This window comes from Tinamus guttatus, unplaced genomic scaffold (assembly GCF_059628265.1).
Source record: "Tinamus guttatus ecotype Peru unplaced genomic scaffold, ASM5962826v1 Tinamus_guttatus_pri_ptg000002l, whole genome shotgun sequence".
NCBI classification, from domain to species: Eukaryota; Metazoa; Chordata; class Aves; order Tinamiformes; family Tinamidae; genus Tinamus; species Tinamus guttatus.
Window position 1 is genome coordinate 1,317,699 of NW_028288536.1, and position 20,454 is coordinate 1,338,152.

Consider the following 20,454-nt stretch of genomic DNA (forward strand, 5'->3'; position numbering starts at 1 on the left):
ATAATGAATCCTCCTCAGAGGCAAGATGCCAACCGAGAGGAATGGAAAGTGGTTGCTCTCCTTAAAATGTCCTGTATTGCATAGACTGAATGACGGGTAGACTTATATCTAAAGAGCATGCAGATAAGATGATTTACTGGAGACAGTAAAAAATACCACAGTCCTCCTATTATTTTTGTTTGCACTAAATATGTTCATGCCATGGGCACATTGCACTGAGCTGGAGGGAACCTGTCCAATCTGTTCTATGGGCTTTCTGAGCAGTGCAAAAAGTTGATGCTGAGGTCAAAAGCCTCCTGCCAGCCACACCAGACACAGAGGGTAAAGCATAGCCCACATCTCCTGACAATTTGCTGTGTGAGACATGGCAAACAACAATTCCCCGAGGATCCCAGCAGGCACAAGTTATTCCAGGATGTTTCTTCAGGCAGAAATCCTGCTTCCAAAACTAAATTGAAACCTTTCTCAAAGGACTTCTGCGCTCTTGTCAGATCTGTAGCCTGTCCCCACCCAGGGAATCTTTTTACACCTTTCTGAGAAGTGCTCCTCACTTCAACAAGCTATGTTTTACCAAGCTTTTTCTGTTTTTTCCTGCCAGTAGCATTTTTATTAGCCAGAAAGATTAGTTTCATGCTCTCCAGCACGGACAGCAATGCCTACCAGCCACGTGACTTGTATATATTGATACGGATACAGGCAAGCCACTCTGCAGCCCAAGAGGTCACAGAGAGCAGTCTGAAACACATCCACCTGGCAGCCGCAAAGAGAAAATTCCCTTTTCACTCTCGGTCCCTTGCCTCTCCACCAGGTTACCTGTGTCCCTTCTGAGCACACTAAGGGCAGGTACAAATGCCAAGGGCATGCTTGAGGCACATGCAAGCAGCATGGAGGCTTTAAAGTAGATTTTCAATCCATAATGGCTTTGATCTTTGCTTAGCAGCCAATTGCTGTGCTGAAGCCACGAATCACACCACTCAAAATGATTCAAGGAGGGAAAGAATAATAATAACAAAGCGGCAAACTAGCTCAGGGATAGGCTTGGGGGTCCTTTTAAACTTGAGAGGTGATGATTCCTCTTCCCAGGACTGCTGGTTAACACAAGGACCAGCACCATGCTTCCCTCCCCCTGCAGCCAAAGAGTAGCACTAGGCAAAATCCGAGGAGCAAACCAGCAACAGGTCAACCCTGCCCTGTGTAGTCAAAGGCTGCCAGCAGATTAACATGGAAGCACTCACGGAAAGTCTGCAGCAGCTCTGGCAGGCTTGGCTAAATTTATAATTATAGCTACAGGCTTCATCGCAAAAGGAACCAAATATGTGATGTTTGTTTCTGAGGAAGAATGGGAGGAGACTAATGGTAAAGGAGAGGGAGTGGGAGTGCGGAAGCGGGGAAAGGGGAAGGAAGAGAGCTGAGCCCTGCAGAGTTTTCAGAGACCTGCAGAAAATCATCTAAGGAGAGCAGTTCAGACCTGAAATACTGTGCAGTGCTTTGACAATCTTCTGGTTTATGGCATACTTAACAAAGTGTTTTTACATTTACTAGGCTGGAATGTCTATTTTACTATAGACTCTCTGCTCCGTCGCTAGTAGTTTAAAATTTGGACACGTGACAAAAATGTGTGTAACGCATTTTTTAAAGTGTTGATTGTGCTCGTAATTTTAAAGTCAGAATATAAAATAAACATCTCTGCCCTTTCTTCCAGCAGGCAGCACAGAGATCTGCTCTCCGCGTTCTATCTGACAGGTACATTTTGTCATTTTTATGAACTATAAATTGCTTTATGAAACGTTGAGCCCTATTTATTGTGGCATATAACTCATAATCGGATTTTGTCCCCAAAGTATCTGTGAACTGGGATGTTAAACATTTTGCATGCTTGGATTTGTCATGCATGTGTAGAGTTTATTACTGCAAAAATCACAGTCTTGTTGTATTTCATACAGAGTATGCAGAATCCCTTGTTGTGATACCAAATGAGAGATAAGAAACTTACTGGTGAAGGCATGAATGATGCAGTAAATTCTGGGCTTTAGAGCTTGCTGAGATATATCTAAGCTCATTTTTCAGCAATAAGTACTTCATTTATTTTGAGATGTTCTCCTTTGACTTTTTCCAAATTCTTTCCCTGGGAATTACTCTTCTTTTGATGAGATCCTCTATACATTTTATGCACAAAAACAATGTTTTTTCTTTGCTCCTAAAGTTTTGAGGGATTGCTGTTTTTGAGGAATTTAATTCATTTTTTTCCTTCATCTGGAATGGCAGCGGTGCTTCACGCAGATAAGCAAGGGACCAAATCCTTAGACAATAGTCAGGTTTTACTCAGCTCTTTTTTTCAGGCAAAATGCCATTAACTTCAGGGGGAAACTTGCCTGAGTGAGGAATTTAGGATTTGGGCCACCATAAATGTTATAGTTGGGCCATAGGTCCATGCAGGTATTTACCTTAAATGACTTTTATGAAAGAGGATTGATTGAAATAGAAGGTAGCTTTCTAAAGCAGCCCTGATTTCTTTCCCAGTTTGGGGGGTGGGAGGGAGGAGGGAAGGACTGTGCGTTTTAGTGCCTGTGAGAGCGAGCGAGCAGATTTACATTTATCCACAAATGAGGTACTGTGTCATGCCGGCTGACACGGAGTAAATTTCCCCCTGCCTTGTTGGCAGCCCCCTCGGCCGCGCCTGGCCCCCCGCCCCCCGCCTCCCTGGGAATAAGCAGTAATTGACTCTCCAAGGCGGCTCGGGCCAGGATTTCGCCAGAGCAAAGCCTGTCACTTAGGCTGAATTATATGTTGTGCATGGATGAATAACATTTCTCTCCGGTCTGAGGCTGAGACCGCCAAAATTATCAGCCTCCTTCCTCCCGCTCCAGTTTAGAAACACAGTTTTGTTTAGATTTTTTTCTTTTTTCTCTGGCGAGGAGAAGATTTCCTGAGTGAGATGTGTGAGAGCTGGGTGAAGTCACTGTCTCAGTTGTAGGACACGCGAGGATTCGCCGTAATTGCCACGAGAAGGAAGAAGCAGAGCAGCACCGCGCTGCTCTGCCCGCATGCGTGCACACTATCCCAGGCAGCTTTTGCTTTTGGTAGGAACACTACTGTGCCTGGAGAATATGACTTTTCTCACCATCAGTGAGAACAAGCTAAACAAGGAACATTCCTGCAGAGCTGACCCTCGAGTGAGAGGGGTTAATGAGCCTAAAACCCCGTGTGGCACTTTCCCCTTCTCCTAAAAGACAGGTTCTCCCTCACAGGTGGCCCAAAGACTGAGGGTCCAAAGTGCACAGAGTTGCCCTTCACACTTCGGGCTTATTATTTATGGTCAGGTTTCCTCTGCCTCCCCTGTTCCCCTCCTGAAAGCGCCTCTGGAGACTGAAGATTTCCCACCTGCTCTGCAAACGTTTGTGGGTCAGGCCACCTTCCTCTGCTCTTTCTAGGCTAAGCACCGAAAAACTGTGAGCTCACCCCAGGGGAAATGATCCGCACCTCCCAAAATTTAACTATATTGAGCAAACAGGAGGACAAGGGGCTTTGAACAGCTGTTTCTGTCTAATCCTGGCTAAAGCGTGGATGCATGTGATATTGCCCCTCCCTCCGTGTCTCCCAGGAGCAACTAAGGACTCCTGGTCACATACTTCTCATTGTCCAAAGATAGTCCCTTTTGCCTTGAGGAGACAATTTAAATCAACCTCTTCATTATTTCATCTGCTCTTCTTTTTTGAAAATATTCTCCAAGTATTTCTGTTTCAGCTTTCAGATCCTCTAAAAATATATATATAATAGTTTAGCTAAATAAGAAAAGGAAAAAAAAGGAGAGTTTTTAAACCTGTAGCCATTGATTTCTGCAGTATATTGCACTCAGTCTTGTTTTCAGCATGGCACAGTAACCCCCAGCAGATTTATGTGCAAACACAAAGATTAGTGACCCAGAAGCTTGACTGAAACAGCTTTTCTACTTCCAGAAGACAGGTTGCTCTGCACATGCACTGACTATTTTGCAGGAGTCTCTGTCAGGAAAGATGCACTGGCCCCATTAGCTTTTCATTCTCTCATGAAATCCTCAGTGTTTATACTGCACAGCTTGGCTTTAATTTTATTATGCTCTTCAGTAAAGTGGTTCGACTGTACAGAGCATTCAGTTTCTGGGACAGTAAAGAACATGAACTTAACTCATATACCTTAATGGCAGAGTGCTCCAGAATATCTTTGACCATCTGATTCTTATATTCGCTGTCTGAATAGCTTTCAGGTTAAGAAAAATGCCTATTTCTAAAATATTCAGTGTGTTCTGTTATTATTCAACAGTAAGTAGCGTGGTTAAGCCAGGTCTTAAACCTGCTTGGTCCCACTGAGCTAAATAGATTTTACTATTGACTCCATCAGTCCCAGAACTCTGACCTTATTGCTGGATTTAAAAGCTGTTTTCTTTTGCAGTGTGTTCCACTAACCCAAAAGCATTTGCTTTGTGGACACTTTTGCAATGGAGAATGTCCAGCTGTAAATTACAGATGTTTGCAATCATACCCAAACACAACGCTCATTATTATTCTTTTGTTCTTTTTAGGCTGAAAAGCCCACCATAAGGGAGACCTTGCAATACTTAATCCACACATTAAACTTGCTTGCAGCTCATATTCATGTGCAAGATAAGATTTTCCATGAAGTAAGGATTTACAGTATCCTAGGGCATTTTATTCCCATAGCTACTTTTATTTCTCCGTGCTATAGTGTAGGCCAAGTAAGTCTGAGAATGTTGAATGCTTAAGGAAAGCCTGACACCGCCTCTGAATTTCCTCTTTCATTGCAACAGGGAAAAGATAGTTTATTCACTGGGGTGCTTAGGCGAGACTTCCGAGACATGCTTAGTTCACTGTTTGGATCTGTTATCCTTTTTGTGCACTCATCCTGGAGGATGCAGACAGACCTTATTAGCTCTGCGTGTGCTAACCTCAGCAAGGAGTGCAGGCCAGGGAGACTGAGAGTGCTCGAGTGGCAGAGTGAGCCCATTCAGCCTAGTAGCCATATGGCCGTGCTGGCAAGCCTTCCCATCTCAGCCGATAAGTCTTGTAAAGAGCCCAACTTACTACCTTATGCTCAGCACCTGGTTAATATAAATATGGTTCATCCAGACCTGAACTGTTAAGCGCAGGCTATGATAGGGTTATTTGATTTTCCACCTCAGGCTGTGGATAGACCAGGCGTCTCAACACTAATCTCCGTTTTGCAATGTAGACAAGCCTCGTGCATGACATCTGGTGAACTACACAGCCTGCCTGAGCTCCTGTCAAGCAGAAGGAGTGGGACTATGTATTTCTATGTAGCTGAGGCTTGTTATTCCGTATCTAATCATAGTTAGGACATCAAAATGCAGGGTGTGCCAAGCATGAGCTGGTTTACCCTAAAGGATGGTTCAGTTCAGGTGAGCTTTATACAAGATCCTGAGAAGGGACAAAGTTGTTCAGTGTCAGGTATTAATATCAGGAACTGTGCGGCAGGTCATGACACACACTGGTGCCATGGGGTGGTCTGAAAGCAGAAGTGCTGCAGATCCTGCTCTCACGTGCATCCTAAGCACGGTAGCACCCAGCTGTGATGAGCTGTGAGGGATAGTGAGGGACAACCCCGGTCCTTCCCGCTGATACTGCAAGCAGCCATGGAGTGGTGATCAACCCAATGAGACTGTAGCATGGCTGTTTGTTTGCCTGTAAACTATGCCATGCTGAGGTGGACTGTTTGTGTTAGTAAGCCTTGGGAGGGGCTGTCTGTGAAGGATTAAGGCAACAATAGGCAGCAGTTTAAACTTTTAATAGGTCAGGAAAACAGGGAATGCAGCTATCCAAGCAGTCTTAAAACTTGTGGACATAGCCAAAGATTTCTTGTTCTCAAGTATCTACTTGAGCTGTGATCAAGCAACGCATTTAAACTTGTGATACTCTAAAGTAAGCAAATAGTCCAGTGGCAGCCAGCAGAAATACTCATGTGCTTCATGTCACCCACATATTTATGTTTGTGTTGGACTGAGTTTTTGATAACATCGCCTTTCACACTGTGAGAGTCCTCCACATGGGAAGCTACGTGGTCAGCTTATCAGCAGAGTGACTCAGCTTGCTGGTCGGCAGGAAAGACTTAGTGTGACAGGTCTGTGTAATCAGTAACAGCCAAGGGGAAGCCTTGGCTTGTGAGGGTTGATCTGGCTCCCAGAAGAAAATGAAGGAACTGAGATCATGGGCTCCACAGGATGCAAAGGCTGGCTGGAGACCAAGGTGCACACACCGTGTTCTTTGTCACCGAGACAAATGCACGGTTCTAGCAGTTATTAGTATATTGATTATGCTTCCCAGATTACCTCTGCAAGAAAAAAAAAAAAGAGAGAGAGAGAGAGAACACTTCTTTCAGGAAATACAGATTTACAGTTTGTTCCCTAGTTGAAAGCTTGCCTGGTGTTTGGAATCACTGGTGTCCCACAGTCACAGACCTCCCACATGCTGCAGGGTAGCAAAGGCGACTGCTGTTACATCTTGTGGCAGAAATGATCTAGGGTACTCATTTCTCAGCCCTCCTAGTTGCAAAACTTAAAGGAATAAGAATAACGATATGCATTATATATAGGATACTATTTCTACTATAAGAAAGCTTCCTGTTGTGCACTAGAGAAAAAGGGCTTTGAAAGAAAAACTTGTGGGGAAGGTTTGGAGTGAAAAGGAATGGATATCTCTGCAAAACTGGGGCTCTATTTCTCTTCATTTATCTTGTGAGAGAGATCTGTAGGCACCCATCTGCTCCTGGATGTCTTCCCATAGCTTGGCTACTGCTGCTGTTTGGATAGAATTGCTCTATAATAGCACCCAGGGACAAGATTTGGATGTGCTGAGCAGAGCTGTCTGAAGAAATTTTAGTGATTTTGAGCCCTAGCTAGATTTGTTTTCAGTGATTACTGAGATTCCTGTAGTGTTTAAAGAAGTATTTGCTAAGTGGAAATGTTAAGATTTTTTTTTCTTTGGGTAAGCGAAAGCAGTTTGCTATCCCCACAGCCCATTTCCCACCTCCCCATAGGAAACCCCATGCTTTCTCAATAGCATCCCAGGGATATTTGAGAGGAGACAATAAGATCTAGTTCAGAAAAATAAATGTATTTTGAAAAATATTCATCTGCTACAAGAAAGATCTGACTAGTAGGCTTACTAGTTCCTTTAGGAATTAATGTGTGGCTAACTACATAATTAACATGGGGAGGGGGAAGCGACAAGGTGCAGGTATTCAGTCTTTTGCATAGTAAGGAGAACACAGGTCCCACTGCTGGCTGGCAGCAAGAAGAATATGCAAAGTGCTGTTGGGAAGAAGAGTGTGTATGTGTGCAGCATGTGAAGTACCTCGGCATATGATTAACCTCACTGGGTGTGTAGTAAATAGTAGATAACTGTGATCAAAAAAGTACTCGTGATTTATCAAGCTGAGCAACTGTGCACTTTGCAGTGAAGCAGGAGGTCAATCCTGAAATCTAGGGCAAGTAGAGCAATAGGAAATTGCGGGGACTAAGAAGTTAATCATACCGTTGGACTGCTTCCATCTGGTTTTGAAAGACAGAGTCAGTTCAGTGCTAGAGAGGATGCTTCACAGCAACAGATCAGGAATTAATTTTTTCAGCAAATCTTCAGCTATCATTTGCGGTAACACAGGCTTATAAAAATGTAATTTAATTTCATGGGAATAAATCACATAGGACAAGAAGTGCAAGAGTGTTTTTCTAATAATTGCATCTGAGGGAAAAAAAAAGAGTAAGAGCAAGGGAAAGCAAAAATCCAAGAGGAAGCAAACATTAACAATACGAAACCTGGAAGGTGTAAATGACTGCCTGGTGAAATTGTGCAAGTAATTGTCTTTGAAAAATCAGTTTGCAATTGGAAAACTTCCACACTTTTATGACCCTTGGAAGCATAAGCTTCTGTAACTTATCTGTCCATCTTCATCAGCATGGGTCAAAGGAGTGCTGGCTTAAAGTATTGTTGAATTGATGCTCTGAACACAACTTTCATATATCACGAGTACATAGCCAGCTGTGGGCAGTGAAATTGTTAATGAATAGTCTATTTTCTTTATTATTGATATTACTTACTGTCTTTCAATGAGACCTGAACTGTGGTGACTTTGGGGAATGCCCATCCCCTAAGGCAATGAACATGTTGTAAAACAAAGGGGATTTAACCTTGATAGCAACACTAGTTGCTGAAATTTGCTGTATTGGAAGAGGTGGTGAGGACAGCTGATAACATTTTGCCTCTCTATGGGCTGGCTTCAACAGTGGGATAGAAGAATAGAAAGAGCTCTACTGTGAATGACGTATTGTGCTATTTTTAGTGTTATGCTGCAAAAGTGAAATCTTATAAATACATTTGTATCTATTTCCTGGCGGCCTAAAGAAGGGAAAGCTCAGGTTTATGCAGCACTAATAGCAGGAAATGAGGGACCATGCTGTTCCCACAAATCACCATGCTTTCATTACCACCTTCTTTTAAGAAATGCTGAAAATTTGTAACAAAGTCATGGCACCTCGGTGTGGTCCAGTTGCATGACATTAGTATGAGACTTTTGACCCTCTTGTGTTTGTGAATCTCGCTCTAGCTCTAGCTCAGGGAGTCTCCAGAGTAGGTGCAGCAGGGCAAATGAGACATTGCTGCTCCCTTGCTGGGAGCCAGTTATCCATGGAAGGAGATCCCCACTTCAAGCTTTAATCACTCAGAAATCAGCCAAGCACAATAGGGCTTTCTGGCATGAGCCCCAAAAACTCCATGGATGACATGCTCTCCATAGTCGTGTTTTTCCAGCCTCTCACTAGGGTAGTTTTGAAATCTGAACTGAACTTCAAGGTTTGCCTTTGTCACTTGAAAGGCTATCTGCCTATTGCCCTTTAATATATATATATATATTATATCTATACCTATATATATTAGAGCACTTTCTCCTTGCTCTTGGTTTGTTCTGTCCCTGGCACCAGTGAAAGCCTTGATTGCCAGGGGGAGAGCAGGCGGCTTCTGCAGGAGGCCATTGCCAAGGGTGGGCAAGGGACTCCTTAGTGCTGCATCTTCATGTGGCCCCTGGTGGGGACAACACACGGTCTCTGCCTCAGTTGGCTTTTCGCTCTGTCACTCTGAGTGGGATGCAGAGGCCTCTGAGTAGGAGGAGCAGAACTACAGCCAGTTTCTTTGCAGGTAACCAAAGGTGAGTATGTACAAGGAAATAGGCCCCTTAGGTTTTCAACTCGGGTGCCAGTGAATTGGGCCTGAATTGAACTGGGCCTGAAACGTTGCTTTAGCAAGACAATAGTGATAAATCTGAGATACTTTTCCTCCTTATAAAGTCTCATCAGGTGTCTCCCCCTTCTTTTTTTATTTTTTTTTCCACAACTGTTTTGATTTTGACGTAGTTTGCAGGAAGAATTTCATCCTTTTCCCTGTCTTTGACTTACAGAAGGGGCAGATTTATTCTGCCTTGAGGAAGGGCTTCCCACTCTTCTAGATTTCTTGCATTTCTATGAAAGGAATTAAAAATGTTATCTTCAAACAGCTGGGTTTCCTCTCAGAGAAGAATTGGAACATTTGTGAAATCTAACAGAATTCTGAGGACAGGAAAGCTAGTTTTCCTGCACAGCTATTTGACATAGGCCAGTGTGAAGGTACAGAAGCAGGTTGCGAGGTTCTGCAGCTCAGTTTGCTCCACCAAGTTTCTTACAAATGCTTCATCTTGAACGAATATGTCACCTGTTATTTGCAAGGTTGCAGGCTTGCTTGGTAGTACTCCTGGAGAAGTCCTTGGCTAAGAAAGCCTTGGGAAGAAAAATATCCAAACTTTCTAAAGAACAGCATGAGATTCACAGGACTATTTTTGTTTGTCTACTCCTATTCTTTTGACAATTTTGCCATTTTCCTACCTTATCAGGAGGAATCACTGCATGCTGGGTGACATATACCAGTCATCTCAAGGCTGCCCAAGATTTTTGACCAAGAAAATGTCATCCAAGCCTCTTGAGGACCACCATCCACACTTGTAAGCAAGTTCTTATTGAAAAGTCTGTGAAGGAGATGCACTTCCACAGACCATTTACAGACCTCCAGGGGTCTTATCCCCAGAATTCCATAGATCCTGTTGATTGTACTCTTTTTTGTGGAAGAAAGAAAATAAAAAGAAAAAAGAAAAAAAAAAGAAAAACAACAAGTCTTTCTTTCTGTGCAACGCATTGAAATCTAGATAGTGAAGCAAAGCCACAATTCAGAGAAGTTTGGGGAGCTTCCAAAGCAGGGACTTGACCCTGCATTCCTGTTTTACCAAGAAGCCAAATTCAAATTGTTGGAAGTTTTGGGTGAGTAAGGAATGTCATATTGAGCTGTAGGGCTTGGGCTGGTTAAAGAAGGAATACTCCTTCCAGGCATGTGAAAAGTCTTTCATGCAGACATCAGGAGAAGGAGGTATGCTTATATAATTTTTGGTCAACATTGACAATTTGGCTGTGCATGTAAACCTTTTGGTTTACCCAAGAAGGTAGTCTGTGGCAGCTGGGAGCATTTTTTAATGCTAAATGTGAAAAGTAAATAGAAAAACGACAAGTTTCTGGTTTAATTTGATTGACAGTGGGTTTTTTTTGTTTTTGTTTTTTTTTTTCCACATGAAAACAAAGGTTAAATCATGTAATTGTTTCTGACGTTTTGAGCCTCACAGACCAGTAATTCTACCTGGCTCATTGATGGCTCTGATCAGTGTACACCAGCAATGATTCTTGCTTTATACTAATTTTTACCCTTTGAACTCTTTTGAAACTTCAGAGACCAGATATAGTTCACTGGTATAAATTATAATAGCTTTGCTGCTTTCAGTGGTGTCATCTCAGTTATTTCAGTGACACTTTTGCCTGCTGAGGATTTGACCTCAGGGCTTTGGAAATATTTCCCGTTTTTAAAAAGCACAATGCTGCCTGTGTGTGCTTCCAAAGGCTGCACAGGTGAAATCTTTGCTCCTGCACACTCTGTGCGGCTGGTTTAGACATCAGGACCTGGTCCTGGTTGAACTCACCATGACTGTCAGCTCCCCACATACACTCCTAATGAGCAGGGCTGCAGGGAAGGCATCCAGGCTCCCAAACCACCAGAGCTCTTTCCATGGAAGCCAAGACTCCGCTAAAAGTCAAATGTCTCCAATTCTCCATTTGCAAGGCTTTTTGCTCAGTCATCATTTCCAGGAGGTCTGCCTGGTAACATTTTCTTTACAAACTCTCAGAACAAAGACTTTCTCCTTTATTTTTTTATTATCATTACTTTCTTTCAGGCTATGTTTCATGGGGAAATCCAGAACTGGAGGGCTTTGTTCCAGACTGGAATAGCATAAAATCTCACAACCACCCTTAAAATGGAAGGCCTTGCCTCTCTCAAGATCTCTGTTTATAGCAGGTTGCCCTTTTTGAAGTCAGAGAATGGCCAGACCATATTATAATTGTGCACTCTTATGCGTTTTTAACTTAGATGTAAAATTAGATCTGGCTTGAAACTAAGTGTAAATAGTCTTAAGTTTGGGAATTACATTTTTATAACCTGAAAGTGATTCCATTTTGAAAGGCAGAAATAAATACAAATTATTTAAGTTAAATTAGGTATTTTTCAAAGGAGTATAATTTACATGAGACACACACTATCTTTCATAGAGTTTACAATCTTCCAGCATTTGAATAAAAAAAGAAGTATGTATTTTAAAAAGGAAAATTCGGTATTTTAAAGGCAGGTATTTTATGTCTAATGAAATTTACTTTTCATAGCAGTGTATCCCATGTATCAGACTGTTATAAAGATTTTAAAGGCCATTTTCATTCTTGACTCAGTCACATAACTTTTCTTCATGCTTGTGGGAATCTCACACACCCAGAGGAGAACTGGCCCTTCTCTGTGAAAATACAGCAGCCGAGCAACTTACCATTGCACTGGCCTGTTATTTACTGGCACAATGAAGCATAACTGCTCTAAATGAACAAACAGTTCATCAAATAAAGTAAAATAAAATAAAATAAAAGGAGGAGTGGAGTTAAAGAACCCCATGAGTCTGATTTACACAGCAGATAAAAATCGTCCCAGAAAAGACAGAGAGACCTGCCAAGTAAATCTTTTGCTTCATAATGATCCCTTAAGACACTTTAATGTGCTTGTGTGAGTATGTGAAGCTGCCCGGGATGTGGCACGGTGTGTTTGTGCCCTGGGAAATCTGTACCATTTCGTAGCCTGGCAGGAGGTGGATCGCGACAGCCCCCGGGCTGGTGGTCATGTCGGCAGCTGCTCGCTCCCAGCAGTGCCGCCTGGCTTTTCTGGCGCTACCAGGAACCTCTTTGCCTCCTTCGTGGAGAGAAAAGACGTAAGCGCCGGCAGCAAGGCCATGGTGCGAGCGAGATACTTCTGGGGCACCGAGTCTTCTCTGCTTAATACCTGTTGCTCCTCCACGCTATTAATCACCTCAAATACTTATTTCCCGTGACCACTTCTTTTAAGGTCATGATGTCCCTTTTTCTAAAACTTAATAAGCTTGATACTGACCACGTGGAGTAAATATTTGTGTCTTTGGTATTATTCTTCTGATAGGAGGCAGTAGGACAATACTTCCCACATTAAAAGGCCTCTTGGGGAGGGTTTAGGAACTCTGGCCAGGCTAAAATAGTTGCCTGAAGGAAGAGGAAAAACCTTGGAGAATTACCAGACTCTTTTTTAAAATTTTGAGACAAATGGACTTTTCAAACTTTGCCCTGAAAAGAGATCTGGTCATGACCTACTATAAATCTCATATGGCCATTTAAAACCTCACAGAGCTCTGGTTAAACAGCATTGCACCAGACAAAACCTCCGGGGCATGAGGACATTGCTGCGGTTTTTCCCTTTCAAGCTTGTATATTGTCCTTATAACATATTGCCAATGTTCACAGGACCAAATGAGACTGTGGCCTTTCTTTAATGTACTCGGCGCTCTTGTGCTGGGAGCCTGTGAGGTCAACAGGAAAACATGGAATGAAATCTCTGCCGAGTGTCGGTCTTTCCCAGGCTTCCTGGCAATTTCCAACTTCTCTCTCCATTGTTTGCACTTAATAAGACAGAGTTTGTCCCCCACACAAAAAAAAAAGAAAGAAAAAGAAAAATAATAGCTAAAAGAGCTAAAACTCAGAAAATGAGCAGTTTTGTTAAAGACTGACAGATTCCCAGTGTGCTGTAATAAATAACGAGCACATTCATTTTACCAGATTGAAACTTTTCAGTGCAGACGCTTTGTGCAAGCACCTCCTGCTCCTCACAGGACCAGGTACAGTCCGCAAAAAAGAAGTGCCACTGGGTTTCCTATGTGGAGAATCTTCTCTACGCACTTGAAATAGACATGTTGAAAGGTTTGGCTCTTGGAATAACTGAATCTGAGGCTCTTCCAGCTGTCGGATCACACTCCACACTCCTCTTCCCCTAGTGTGGGAAGGATTCATGGAGCAGCACCTCCCTTTCAGCTGAAGAGGAAGATGACGCAAAGTCAGTTGTGGAAACCTTGGGAGCAGTTTGAAGAGACAGCAAATCCTAAACACCCTCTGTGATTATCACACTTTAACCAGTATAGAGATGTGCTGTGACCTTTAGTTCAACTTTTCTTTTTTTGCCACTTGTCGGCATTAGCATGTTATCTGCTGGTCAGATGCCACTGCATTTTAACTTCATGACATTAATATTTACTGAGTAGTGTGCAAAAAAGTGTGTGAAAAAGTATGTATTTTCCTAAATAATTTTAGGGGATTTAGTGCTCATGAAGAGTTCCAGGTTGATACCTGGTTATCCAAGAATGTCTCGGTTATGAGGCAATAATAATTGTTCTCCTCCTGGAGCCTTGCGCTATATTATGTTCCCATGCACATTTTCTATCCACAGAGGACAGTGCTTAGGGACATAAGTGCCTTACTGTTTGATGTGGTTAGCTAATCAGAGCCAGCATTACATTATGTTCCAAGAAATGCATTTTTTTTTCCATTTGGACAAAATGCAGTCAAATGTTGACCATTTATTAGCATGACAAAATCCATGACAAAGTTAATGCTAGTCTTCACCTTTGGTATCATCTGCTCATGTAAGATTTTCCAGGCTACCGCAGTGAAGTTGCCCTATCCAAAACTGTTGGGGTTGTTTTTATGGCAGAAGGTCTGGTGTGACTGTGAAGCACCAGTAGATTGGGGAACAATTTGTAATTGTTCTTACATTAGCAAAGAACCACAACAGCTTTTAAATATGTTATAGCAAACTCTATGAAACTCTATGAAACTCTCAAACTCTGTGCAGCAAATGAATTCCTCCCACCACGCATGAGGAAGACATGTTTCAGTATCACACTGCGCTCTTTGGCTGTTTCAGAGTGGAGCTCCGTGAGGTTATTGTGCACTCACATTCCGTTCTTAATTTGGGAGATTAGCTTGAAAGAACTGTGAAACCCATAGCTGAGTGGACCCACAAGTCCCTTTTCCAGTTTATCAGAGCTGCAAGGACAAAGAAGTGGTAGCCATGTGGTTAGTCTCACCAATATGAAATGAGAGAGCATGAGGGGGAAAGTAAAATCTGAGAGTAGAAGAAAAGATGAGGCTCTTCTTAAGCTAAGAAATTCTCAGCTAGTTTTTATTAAGCCTATAGCATGTCTGAAAGAAAAGATCTTGTGATGCTGTTTTCAGATTGTGGTAGGTTGTAGTTTGATTGAGGCAAAGCTTAGCTCATGTGAACATTTAAAACATTCAAATCCACTCTCTGTACCTGTGCTGAGAAGCAGTTACTCTCCCAAAGTCACTTTTTTTTTCTCCTTTTTTGTTTAGAAGTGCCACCCAGTTCACAGGGCAACTGCAACTCTAAAATTGACAACGTATGTTTCCAAAGTTGAGATGTAAACAGGGCTTGCTACACTAAGAAATGATCACCTTAGGTTTGTCTTGCACCTGGTAAAGAGATTGTTAAAGGCGATACTGTGACCTTGAGGGCTTTTTAGTTTAGTTGCTATATAAGGCAGCATTCTAATAGCTTTGTTTTATTCTTGCTACCATCTCGTCATGGGTAGATTTATTTATTTGTCTGCAGAGCCACAAGGCTGGGAAGTATCTTATTTAAGTTACATACATCTTTGGTTGACATGACTCATGTTACAATTGCACAAAATGAACTAGCCTGGTATACTAAAAATAAGCAAGCAAATGTAGAACTCATAACCATATTAAAACTACAACAAGCTAATTAAAAACAGACAATCCAATGGCACCAACTCAGGGCCACAGTCAAGACCTCAACCAATGAATCAGAACTTTGAGTTATCAAATAAACACATTAAAGGCAGAAGGTAATCACCTTTAAATTGCAAGCTTGGCATGAGAAGGAGCTACTTCCAGTTAGTTTCGCATTAGGAAAAAGTGAAGAGAAGGCAACTCATGTTTAGACTAAGCCCCCAAATCATGTTCCCATCAGCACAGTACATTGACTTACACACTCAAAGACTATGTTCGTCAGTCCTTGCCCATGGAGGCTTGACGTTGTTATGGGTCAGTCTAGGGAAGTGCCCATTAGAGAGAAGTCATTAGCAAGTCACCCTTTAGCATTTCCTTCTTACATCATACAATGTAAGGTTGTTTTGCACTAGTCTTTTGCTGTTATCCAACCCAGTCATCAAACATGAATCAGAGGTCACTCTGAAAATTGTATATTTTTAAAATATTAATTCAACATTTATGAAAATGCTTTTTGAAGAATTATTAGACAAGAACCATGAATAACATTTGAAATAACTCACTAGCAGAAAATGACATATTTCAGAGTCTGGTATATGCTGCTAGGAAACAATATAGTGCTTTTTCCATTTTTCTGGGCACTCATGCACAAGTGGAATAAGGTGTCTTTCCTGAAAGGAAACTGTTCAGACTTGTGCTTTGCTCCTAAGGCTCTTTCTTTTGTATCATTTCTAGTTGCTGGAACAACACAGCAGAAACACGGCCAGACATGACAGAGCTTAAAACTGGCTTCTCCTGCTCACTTACCCACTGTGGCACTACATGTGGTTGCAGAGGCTCCTGACCTAGCATCAAATTTGTGGATCACTGCTGAATATAACCACAGCCTTGCAGGGCTCCTGATAGGAACTGCGGGCTGAGGTGTCATACATTGGTGTCCTGCACAGTCCCTTCATTGGACACTAATGCCAGCCTTTCCATGAGGGAATAGCACTAAAAACAAACCCACACTCAGCAAAAGCCGAGTGTGGGGCATTGAGCCATGAGGGCATCTAATAACCTCATCAGCACATACTTTCTCCATGCCTTCTCTAAGAATAGTCTCTTCTTCACTCTAAGTTAGGGAGCTAATATTCACAGCTTGCACTAATGACTCCATCTAAAATCACGGATGACTTCTGTGGTTTGTACTGGATGAATTTCTCCCTAAATTAAGCAGTTTTCTCAGGTCTACTTCAAATCAAGGCCAACATATCTCACAGCCTTTTTTCCTTGTGTCATACTTGTGCTTCATGCTGTAAAATTGGTTATGGCAACCTGAATAATTAGTTGCTGTATTTGTACAGCACCAGTTCTGTGCTGACTTCCAGTTAGTTATGCTTTGCCTATACTTTGCTTTGCATCTTATCTAGAATCACACCATCCAACCCTGGAGAGCACAGAATAAGTCTGCAAAATTTTTTGTCCATGAGATCATCCAAGCAATTTGTAGCTGCAGGCACTGTCTGTCTAACTTTATTTCCCTACATTAAATAATTGTGATATTGTTTCTTTAAAATCCATGACAACAAAAGTCAAAACAACCTTAAATAATCCAAGACATATGGAATTGTTTTGAGAAAGAAAGTAAATTGCTGAGACTCCTTAAAAATGGAAAGCTACCACGGAAACCTCAGCAGTCTCTTTGACAGCCTGCTCTAAACCTTTTCACATGCTTTGATGTTGTTTGTAATTTATGCTCCTTTGGGGCTTTTAGATGAAGGAAATAATCTATTTTAATAATGTGAAACCTTCTTCTGGCCACCCGAGATGGGAATTCCAGCTCTGTTTCCTGTGCCTCTCTGACAGGGCCAAAGGGGGAAGGAGAGTTTAAAAATTGTACGGCTGCTAGTGATCAGCTGCATGGCATCACATACCATTAAGAAATGTCTGTCCAGATGCTGCTTATCTCTCATTCATGAGATTACCTGTTTAGTGAAACAGTCTTTTCAGGCTCCCTCTGCATAGTAGTGCATAGTAGTGTTATTTCACTGGTTTAGTAATTTATAAGGATAGGTTATGTAGTGACGATGATAGTACAAAAGCAATTATTGAAATAGTCTCTCTAATCCAAAATTATTTTAATTACTAGTGATATCTGTCCTTTTTATTTTTCCCCTTCATTTCTGTGCCAAGTCTCTTCATGATTTTAAAATTACCACTGGGCTATCACCTTTCGTAATTGCAGTTCTCTGAGATGAGTGAACAAAGGAAAAATTAAACTGGAGTGTCTCAGGCAGGCAGAATAGGAAATATACGTTCCTGCAGCAAAGCTACTCTCCTCCTAATTACCCTGCAATTGCCAAGTTCAAAATCTAATTTATGAGTAGCATAGATAGAATGGCCACATTAGTCCATTATTTCACGATGATCTTTTCTACTCTTGTTTTCAGGAAGGAAGGATTTTGCAGCTCTCAGTGTATTGGCATTGTCAGCAGCTGCTCTGGGCAGTAATGCTAGACTACTACACTTGAGAGAGTCTCCAAAAATGTAAAACAGTCTCTTAATGGTGCAGTTTTATAGAAGAAGAGAGAGGTACTGTAGAATGCAATTAAACAGATAAGTCATGACCTTATGAGCTGCCTCAAGCATTGCTGACCACCTTCAGAAGCAGAACCAGAAATACGTAAAGGAGAAAGTTTTGCAGACTCGCATCTACTGTAAAATACACCAAATGCAGCAAACGAATTTCGTAACACTCCCTAGAGTCCCTTTTACTCCAGCAAGCCTAAATAACTGGCTGAAGTCTGGAGTAGTGGGTAAAGATGTCCATGTGCAATGTGCAGCTGGCACATGGTTTCACCAAACACTAGCTCTGGTGCCTCAGTCCATGTCTACTCTTTAGGCAAGCTGGTGAAATGACATTCCATAGCCATCTCAGTGAGCTTTATAAAAACAAGGAGAGATACTCACGGCCAAACGGAGCTCAGCAATGATTCACTGCCACAAATGTTATACCCCAGGAGCACCAGAGTGTGTAGTACCTAAGCCAGTCCCACAGATTTACAGAAAGGTTGGAAGGAACCTCTGACGATCATCTGATCCAACCCCTTGCTCAAAGCAGATTTACCGGGATGTGTCTAGTCAGGTTTTGAATATCTCCAAAGATAGAGACTCCATAAGTTCTCGGCAACCTGTTACAGTGTTCAACCAACATCTCAGAAAAAAACATTTTTTCTTATGTTTAAATTGGGTTTCCTGTACTTCACCTTGTGCCCACTGCCCTTTCTCTGTCACTGGGCACCACTGAGAATAGTCTAACTCCATCTTCTTTAATCCCCCTGATTTAGTATTTAACACATATTGATGAGATCCCCTTTGAGCTTTCTCTGTGCCAGGCGACGGCCTGCCTGCCTGCCCCAGCTCTCTCAGCCTCTCATTTGAGATGTGCTCTAGTACCTTAATCATCTTTTTTGGTCCCTTTCTGGACCTGTTTTAGTGTACTGGGGAGTACAAGGGTACTCTCCATGTACTGGGGAGCCCAAAACTGAGCAAGAGGACTCCACATGTCATTTGGCCAAAGAGGAACAGATTGGAACAATCACCTTGCTCAACCAGCAGGCTCCAGAGTACCATTCAGGGCCCATCAGCATCTTTCCTCATTGCAATCTAAAACCATCATAAAGTGTTTCCTCCTTCCCTGAGAAAGCATTTGGTTGTATTACATGAGAGTTTCACTCTTACAGTATTTCCTTTCAGTGTCATGCCCAGAATGCAAACAGAATGTCTCAGGAATGGGGGACTGCTGCATTGTTTCATACTTTTGAGGATTTTTTAAATTTTACTTTTCCTCTAAGGAATTAGCTGTTTCAAATGACTTTTACAATAAATAGAACTTTGTCTGAAGACCTGCTAAGGTCTTCAAGCTAGTTGTCAAAAGAGTCATCTAACCCTTTCCCCAACTGTCTAAGCTAATGGTAAAGACCCAACACCTGATCTTTTTCTCCGAACTCAGAATGTCTAGCAGGGTTTAGAGTCAAGCAGAGATGATAAAAAAAGCTGCTAAAATGATTATGGATAAACCATATTCTCCTGGAAACCTATCTGTCTGCATCATCTTATCTGCAAAGCCCTTGCTTGGGCAGAATCCTCCACTGGTCGCTTTTCCCAGCTGCAAACAAGTGTCCTGATACATGTAGATGTAAAGAAATACTGAAAATATGTCCTCACAGCTGGGCCCTCAGCTCCTACCTGCAACAAATGTTGACTCCCACACTCTTAGCTGTCTCCCTGCTGGATCATGCTGCTAAAAGTAATTCCATGCTCACCATGTAGTACCTCCTAGAGCATGCAAGACCCCAGTTAGGGGACAGAGGAGTCTGCTTGAGACCCCATGATGCAAACACCAGAGAGCCAAAAGGGCTGTGGGGAGAGGGAGAGGACAAAAACAGCTTGTTTGGGGCACTGGGAGGGAGAAGCAGTACTGATGAGCAATATTTTTCCTTGTTCCCAAGCCCCCTGCCCTTTATCAAGTGTGTATTTCCTTTCTGCCTCCCTGGGAGAGGCAGAGAGAACAAAAGCTACATTGAAGAATAGGCAAATGCATCTATGCATGCCTTAGTGATATTGTAATATCATAAGAAATCTAAAAAAGATGCATGGTAGTTAAAGAACAGCAAAACATATGGGATATGGAGTGAAAGATATATTGAAATATACAGGAATAACTACATCAGAACACAGCATGGTGTAAGACTGATCTTTTTTATTAAAATGTCATACAGTTCTAGTGCTTTTTCTACTAGTTGGTAGCACATTTTGTAGAAATAAAGGATTGATAACATCCTGCAGGAGGGTGCAGCTGGGGAGCCACTGAGTCCAGGCACGTTGGTACTACATTCTAGATTAATAAAGCAAATAAAATTATATTTGCTTTATAATTTATTTCTGCCTCCCATAGTCATTCGTATGTGCATAAACTGGCCTCAAGTTTGCTTTCTATGGAAGACATCTAACAAAAGGATGCAATTCACATCTGATTTTTCCTCTGAAGTATGAAGGCAATTTGCCTTCTGTTTCTTAACAAGGAGTTAGTATATTTGTGCTTATTATACTTATTCATTGCTAATCATTGTCTGTTATTTTTCAAAGGCCACCTTTAAACATTATGATGGAGCAAGGCAGAGCAAAGGGTGGTTAACAGTAGCTACTCTCTGCTTAAAAACTTGCATCAG

General features: G+C 42.0%; 1 protein-coding gene across 2 annotated transcripts in view; it reads left to right on the forward strand.

Annotated features, from left to right (window-relative positions):
* The window catches only part of AFF3 (ALF transcription elongation factor 3), a 299,418-nt gene that overhangs the window by 228,350 nt on the left and 50,614 nt on the right, over nt 1-20,454 (forward strand). The window contains exons 9-10 of one of the 2 annotated variants that reach the window (XM_088520310.1): nt 1,703-1,743; nt 8,638-8,640. In XM_088520310.1, coding sequence (XP_088376436.1) covers nt 1,703-1,743; nt 8,638-8,640 — 44 coding nt within the window. The remainder of the gene's footprint in view (nt 1-1,702; nt 1,744-8,637; nt 8,641-20,454) is intronic. The other variant, XM_010222664.2, reaches the window with a different exon arrangement.